Source organism: Alexandromys fortis, unplaced genomic scaffold (genome assembly GCF_014885135.2).
Source record: "Alexandromys fortis isolate MF-2015 unplaced genomic scaffold, M_Fortis_MF-2015_v1.1 scaffold_241, whole genome shotgun sequence".
Taxonomy (NCBI): domain Eukaryota; kingdom Metazoa; phylum Chordata; class Mammalia; order Rodentia; family Cricetidae; genus Alexandromys; species Alexandromys fortis.
The window spans coordinates 191,761-199,747 of record NW_026068152.1 but is presented as its reverse complement, the minus strand read 5'-3'; the positions used below and the strand labels follow the sequence as shown (position 1 = coordinate 199,747).

At 37.0% G+C, this 7,987-nt stretch overlaps 1 protein-coding gene across 3 annotated transcripts in view; it reads left to right on the top strand.

Moving 5' to 3' along the window:
* Nucleotides 1–7,987, top strand: part of Cstf2 (cleavage stimulation factor subunit 2) — a 39,004-nt gene that overhangs the window by 8,120 nt on the left and 22,897 nt on the right. For all 3 annotated transcript variants that reach the window (XM_050127272.1, XM_050127270.1, XM_050127271.1), the window contains 2 exons: nucleotides 466–586; nucleotides 3,488–3,550. In XM_050127272.1, coding sequence (XP_049983229.1) covers nucleotides 466–586; nucleotides 3,488–3,550 — 184 coding nt within the window. The remainder of the gene's footprint in view (nucleotides 1–465; nucleotides 587–3,487; nucleotides 3,551–7,987) is intronic.

Here is a 7,987-nt window from a genome sequence, read left to right as displayed (position 1 = left end):
AATTGTAGGCTCAATGTCCTTTATTTATGGCTAGAAACCAAATATGAGTGAGAACATCCCATGTTCCTCTTTTTGGGTCTGGCTTACCTCACTCAGGGTGGTGTTTTCTATTTCCATCTATTTGCCTGCAAACTTCAAGAAGTCCTTGTTTTTTACTGCTGAGTAGTACTCTAATATGTATATATTCCATACTTTCTTCATCCATTCTTCAATTGAAGGGCATCTATTTTCAACTTAGTTTTAGGCACCAGTCAGTGATGTCAAGGATGGGTTGTTATTTGCTGCCTTGCCACATGGATAAGACTACACTAGCCTCTATAGTAGGCATATGCTTCATTTTAACTGCATTCACATAACCAGGCTCAAGCCATGTACTTCAGTTTGCTTCTTTGGAATTCAGAGTATGTGATAAACCTAATGCTGAGGCTGCAGAGACTTGCTCACACTTGTTTTTCTCTTGGTCAGGGCGGAATGCATGTCAATGGTGCAACTCTGATGCAAGCTTCTATGCCAGGTGGAGTACCTGCCCCAGTGCAAATGGCTGCTGCTGTAGCAGGACCTGGCCCTGGTTCTTTAGCCCCTGCAGGTAACTTTCAGTTAGAGTCTTTACTATTTTATTTCTTTGCTGAGGATTTATAATAGCAACTGCTGAAGTGCACTTACCTATTTAATAATAGGATCTTGATATAAAATACATAAAATATATGTGTAATTATAACGTGTTCTAGGTTGAAGACTTTGTTTTGTATTATTTGGAAGAAAAGGTCTTGCTGTGTAGCTGGAGCTGGCATCAAACTTGGCAATCCCTCTAATTCAGATGCGCAAGTACTGGGATTAGAGGCATATGTCACCACCAGCTAAATGAAATCTTAAGTGAGACACGTGTGCTGACCACACACTTGGATGTCACAATAGTGTCAAATTCATAGAGATTTCTATCTGCTCTCCATTTCTGTACTTACCTTGTCATGAAATGTTAGCATAGGCTATATCAGTACCTTTTCTAGACAGGTTGAGTAACCTTGTCCTATTGGATAAAAAATGGCTGTGCATATTCAATAGGTAATTAATGGGATCAGCAAGCTCCATTTAATATTTAGAGATAGCCTTGCATCTCTTGGCTGCAGTGTATACTGCCCTACTCCAAATGATCATTGAACCCTTTAAAAAAGACCAAGTACTTAGCCATAAATACAATTTAACAAATTTGAGGCAGTAGAGATTTTTACAGATCATAGTTTGGTTTTAAACCAATAAAATTAGAAATAATTAAAAGGTGAGTGGGAAGTTTTGACTTGGAAAATTAAGAAACATACTATAGCTATTTAAAGAGGAAATAAATCATAAATAGTATGAATTAAAACAAAAAGTAATATATGTTATATTTCATACAAATATGTATGAGAAATAGTAAAGGTGGTGTCTAAAGGAAAATGAATATTCTAAATACCCATGTTACTAACCAATAAAGTAAATTCCATACTGCTACTAATTAATTAGAAAAATGATGAACTACAAGACATCAAGAAGAGGAAATGAATGAAGATGGGGATGTAGGTTAGTGGTAAAGCACTTGTCTACCATTTCCAAAGTCTCATGTTCAGTCCCTAGCACCAGGCACAAAAAAATTCTTAACAATAAAAACACCCCCCAAAAAAGAACCTAAAAGCAAAACTGAGTGTATCCATAAAACTAAAATAATTAACTTTCAAGGGATGTTGAATTTATAGTATATATATTTATGAATTCATTAAAATGTCTTGGGAATATTTTTGGCTATCCTACAGAGCTTGAAAATTACTAAGAAGAAAAAAAACAACTTATAGAAAAGTGCAGGAAGAAACTGTTTAAGAGCTTTGTAAAAGAGCAAAGCCAGATGGCCAACAAAAACAGCCTCCTTTATGGTTTGGGGTTACAAATAACATAAAAATAAAATGCCACTAAACACTCATCAGTGCCAACTTTCAAAGAAGAGGACAATATTTGTAAAGCAATTTGTACTCATACATCATTGATAGAAATAGGAAGGTTTTCAACCTTTCAAGCAAGTAGTATAACATGAAAGATTCCTACAATCTGACCACCAGTTACACCATTGGGAAGTTAGCCTGTACAAATTAAGGTGTTACATATGATTTTTTTTAATGTGGGAAATTATGCTCATAATGCCTTCTGCTATCTTTTCCTCATATTCTAAACCATTGCGTTGTGTTGGTAATTGGTCTGAATTCAATGGAATGGAACGTTGTGACTGGAAGGAAGCTTTCAAATCATTTTAGATCAGTGTTTTCAAACTTTACTGTGTGTTAGAATCACCTGAAGGGCCTATAAAATGCAGGTTGATGGTCCCTTCTGCCAACTATAATTTAATAAATCTGAGATGCAAAACCTGAGAATTTTCAGTGTTTGCATTTTTTCTTGTTGGTAGTGATGTGGCTTGTCTAGCTGGGGGCCACCTTCTGAGGACTGCCATTTGGAACAACCTGTTCATTTTACAGATGAGGAAGTCAGGAATGTAGTAATTTTATTGAGGCACTTGTTCAGAATCCCAGTTACTTAGTAGCAAGAGCTAGACTAGCACCCAGTTCTCTGGGTACTTAATCCCTAAATTTTTTAGTGCTTAGCAAGTTCAATGAAATAGGGACAGTGTGATGTATACTTTCTATTTTAAGGAAGTATTAACTGCAAACAAATCAGCTTTCCTTTTGTCCCCACTCAAGAGCATTTCTTGCTCCTTTGAGGAAAAGAGTTATTGCTATGTGGAAGGGATCAGACAAGGATTTGTGGTGCATTGATTACTCTTTGTTATAGTAATGTTTGTTTTGGTAATTCAAATACCACAAGGACTATTGATGTGGTTTTCCTAAATAGTGAGGTATCATGCTATTAATTGCAGTCTCCATAATTTACTAAGAAATTGCATTTCTAGAAAAGTCAGTGTATATATACTAAAACAGTACATATAACTTATGTTTACAAATAAAACAGATTCAGATTCTAGGTTAAGATGGCAACAGATAGCTTTTCCTTTGTATGAATGTTCAGTGAGTCATTTGAAAGGTTTTCGATTTCCTCATACTTTGTAAGCCACCTAGTATCTCTGGTACCATCTCCTTCAGGGTTAACCATGCCCCTAAAGAGCTTTGTCAGAACTAAATAATATAGCCACACATTTATAAAATACCCTAAGAGTGATACTGCCTCCCATGAGAGGAGGCTTGTGAGTAATAGGCATTGTTTTTCTCCATTAAAGGGCTTTCTGCCACAATTTTGGTAATTGAGATGAAATATTCCTTCTGAGCTCATTTGTCACTGAAGTATGTCCTGATAGATTTCATCTTCTGTTTCTCTGCATGGATGGATGATAGTTGTCATCTTCCATCATATGCTTCTCCTTTGTGGGAAAAAATGATGACATTTGTAAACTAAGCCACTATTGTTTTTTTCTACAGACCAAATATGTTTTTCCTTGCCCTTTATTTTCTAGGAGTCATGCAAGCCCAAGTGGGAATGCAAGGAGGTGGACCAGTGCCCATGGAAAGAGGACAAGGTTAAATATTAAATATCTGTTGTATGTATACTGAACATGGAAATGTTCTATATCTGCACTAACCACCATTGGCAATTTAAAGATTAAGTTAATTATAATCAAGTTTAAATTAAGTAACGACTAACGGTCTTATTTCCGGGAACGATAATTGCATTTCAAGTGTTCAGTAGCCAAGTACTTAGTAGCCACAAGTGCTAATGAAGACCAGACTGGACATTGCAGATGTAGAATGTTTCAATGGTCAACAAAACTTCTATTGGTCCAGACTTTCCATAGGGGATATTCAGAGCCTAGCTCTACAGGAATTGGTGATATAGCAAATGCATCCTTTGTTTCCTGACAGTCTGACAAATCCACTGGCATGTTCTCAATCTGTGAGTAGCTGTTGACTTTGTAAGAAGATTTACTAGTGAGAATATAGTATATGACCAGGACTGTAGATGTCAAGATGTAATCCCTGTACAAAACTGGGAGCAAAGCAGAGGTCTATAAAGCATAGTTGTAGTGTTGCCTGCACTGTGGCAAAAACACTGTATATATAAGAGCAGCAGCCCTTCCAGAATCTTTGCATTCTTTCCTTATATTATTGGAGTCTGAAGGAAGAGAAAGTATAGGAGTTCAGTTCAAAACAACAGACAATAGAAAAAAGGAAACTGAATATATACTGTAAATACTCAGTCACTTCGTTTCCGTGGACAACCTTGTTAAGGTAGGTGGCAGTACCTCAGTTTTACAGGTAAAGAAATGGAAGCACAGGAGTTTTTTCAATGGGATACGGTAAGTACATACTCATACCTCTGAGAATGATCTGGTGTTCTCTTTTGACTTAAAAATTAAAATCTTTAAATCCAAAATCTGCCCTTACCAGGTGGTGGTGACATACCCAGCACTCTGGAGAAGGCAGATCTATGTGAGTTCAAGGCCAGCCAGGTCTACAAAGCGAGTTTCAAGACACCCAGGGCTGTTAGACAGAGAAACCCTGTCTTGGAAAGCCAAAAAAAAAAAGTAATAACAAAATTTGCCCTCTTCCCATCATTCTATACTGCCAGTGTTAATTTCAGAATTAATTTTCAAAATACTGTGCTTACTCAAAAGGTTCCTCCTGTGATGGGAATAGATTGCTTTGAACAAGAACAGAGGGACTTAATACTTTTCTTTTTAGTGAATTTCTTAGAAGAGAAACCTACTTCAAAAGCAAAATATTAAGATATATAGGCCATGGTTTATACAGAGTCATTGGTGATTGAAATGAAGAGTCTACACGTCTCATCAGATAAATGGCAACAAGACAAACTTCTGCCAAATAGCTCCTCTTCCCTCTAAAGCATTCCATGCTTCTGTGCTGCTGTGTACTTCCATCCTATTGCTGTCAATACGTGCTGTATCTAACCCAACGTACCTTTGCAGTAGTGAAAAGGGCTTAAGCTTCCATTAAATCTCTCCCTCTTCCTAGGCTATTAGTCTCAGTGAATCCCTCAGCCGCTTAACACATATTTCTATGAGACATCTTCCTACTGTAATTTAGCCCCATCTTTCTGGAAAGAATTAGCAAAAGGAATTGACTTGCATTTTGAAACTATTTCAAGGATCTATTGATACAAAGATTACAATGAAATGAGATTAAAAAATAATTTCCTTCAGTACCTAGTATAGGAAACAATAATGTTTTCATTTGTGACCAAATTTGTCTTCCTTTGCCTGGAATCCTTGTTCGTTTGTGCATTTGTAATGGTGACAAGAGATGTTTGAGATGGTGCTTCTTGCTTTCCCGCCTCCTTTGTTTAATGTTGATTACTGTGTTGGCTCATTAATCTTTGTCATGTTTTTTATAATCATAGACTTTATGTAGTAGGCTGTTTCGTTTGTAACTCTCTTTCATGGAAAGTTCATCAGCTGCATTGACCCATTTAATATTTTTTGACAGAAATGTTTAACTTTTTTCATTTTTACAACATCATTTTATTATACCCTTCACATTTTTGGGTTTTTTAGGTGAGTAAATACATTTTTTAAGCATGTGAAGAAATTAAAAAGCCACTCTCACAAGCACGAACAATTCTTTTGTTTTTCCCCCCTTTTTAAATGATTTTTATTGAGCTCTACATTTTTCTCTCCTACTCTCCCTGCCTCTCCCCTCACCCTTCAATCCTCCCCCAAGGTCCCCATGCTCCCAATTTACTCAGGAGATCTTGTCTTTATCTACTTCCTACTTCCCATGTAGAATAAGTCTATGTAAGTCTCTCTTAGTGTCCTCATGGTTGTCTAAATTCTCTGTGGGACTGGGTTTTGTAGGCTGGCTTTGCTTTATGTTTAAAAACCACCTATGAGTGAATACATGTGATAACTTGTCTTTCTGTGTTGGGTTACCTCACTCAATAATGCTTTCTAGCTCAATACGTTTGCCTGCAAAATTCAAGATGTTGTTATTTTTTTCTGTTGTGTAGTACTCCATTGTGCAAATGTACCACATTTTCCTTACCCATTCTTCAGTCGAGGGGCATTTAGGCTGTTTCCAGGTTCTGGCTATGACAAACAAAGCTGTTATGAACATAGTTGAGTACATGTCCTTGTGGCTTGATTGAGCATCCTTTGGATATATACCCAAAAGTGGTATTACTGGATCTTGAGGAAGGTTGTTTACTAATTTTCTGAGAAATTGCCACACGGACATCCAAAGGGGTTGTACCAGCTTGCATTCCCACCAGCAATGCAGAAGTGTTCCCTTTTCCACACAACCTCTTCAGCATAAGTTGTCATTGGTGTTTTTGATCTTGGCCATTCTTACAGGTATAAGGTGGAATCTCAGAGTTGTTTTGATTTGTATTTCTCTGATGACGAGGGATGTTGAACGTTTCCTTAAGTGTCCTTCAGCCATTTTAGATTCCTCTGTCGAGAGTTCTCTGTTTAGGTCTGTAGTCCATTTTTTATTGGATTATGTGTTCTTTTGATGACCAATTTCTTGAGTTCTTTGTATATTTTGGAGATCAGACCTCTGATGTGAGGTTAGTGAAGATTTTTCCCTATTCTCTAGGCTGTTGTTTTGTCTTATTGTCCTTTGCTTACAGAAGCTTTTCAGTTTCAGGAGGTCCCATTTATTGTTTCTCTCAGTGTCTGTGCTTCTGGGGTTATATTTAGGAGATAGTCTCCAGTGCCAATGCGTTCAAGTGTATTTCCCACTTTCTCTTCTATAAGGTTCAGTGTGGCTGGCTTTATGTTGAGGTCTAAGGTCCATTTGGATTTGAGTTTTGTACATGGTGATAGATATGGGTCTATTTTCATTCTTCTAGATGTTAATATCCAGTTATGCAAGCACCACTTGTTAAATATGCTTTCTTTTTTCCATTTGATGTTTTTTTGCTTCTTTGTCAAAAATCAGGTGTTCAAAGGTATGTGGATTGATATCTGGGTCTTCTATTCAGTTCCATTGGTCCTCCTGTCTGTTCTTATGCCAATACCAGGCTGCTTTCAGTACTGTAGCTCCATAGTAGAGTTTGAAGTCAGGGATTGTGATGCCTTCAGAAGTTCTTTTATTGTACAGGATTGTTTTGGCTATCCTGGGTTTTTGGCTTTTCTATATGAAGTTGAATACTGTTCTTTCCATGTCCTTGAAGAATTTTGATGAGCATAGCATTGAATCTGTAGTTTGCTTTTGGTAAGATTGCCATTTTTACTATATTAATTCTACCTACCCAAGAGCATGGGAGATCTTTCCACTTTCTGGTGTCTCCTTCAATTTCTTTCTTCAAACATTTAATGTTCTTGTCATACAAGTCTTCCACTTATTTGGTTAGAGTTACTCCGAGATATTGTATGCTATTTGTGGCTATTGTGAGGGGTGTTGGTTCTCTGAGTTCTTCTCCCAGCCCTTTTATCATCTGTGTACAAGAGGGCTACTGATGTTTTTGAGTTAATCTTGTATCCTACTACATTGCTGAAAGTGTTTATGAGTTGTAGAAGTTCCTTGGTAGAATTTTTGGGGTCGCTTATGTAAACTCTCATATCATCAGCTAACAGTGAGAGTTTGACTTCTTTTCCAATTTGTATCCACTTGATCTCCTTGGTGTCTTACTGCTCTAGCTAAGACCTCAAGAACTATATTGAATAGATATAGCGAGTGGACAACCTTGTCTTGTTCCTGATTTCAGTGAATCGCTGGGAGTTTCTCTCCATTTAGTTTGATGTTGGCTTGCTATATATTGCTTTTATTATGTTTAGGTATGTTCCTAGTATTCCTGCTCTCTCCAAGACCTTTATCATGAAGGGATGTTGTATTTTGTTGAAAGCTTTTTCGGCATCTAATGAGATGATCATGTGGTTTTTATTTTTCAGTTTGTTTATATGGTGGATTATGTTGACAGATTTTCATATGTTGAACCATCCCTGCATCTCTGGGATGAAGCTGACTTGATCATGATGGATCATGATGGTTCTGATGTC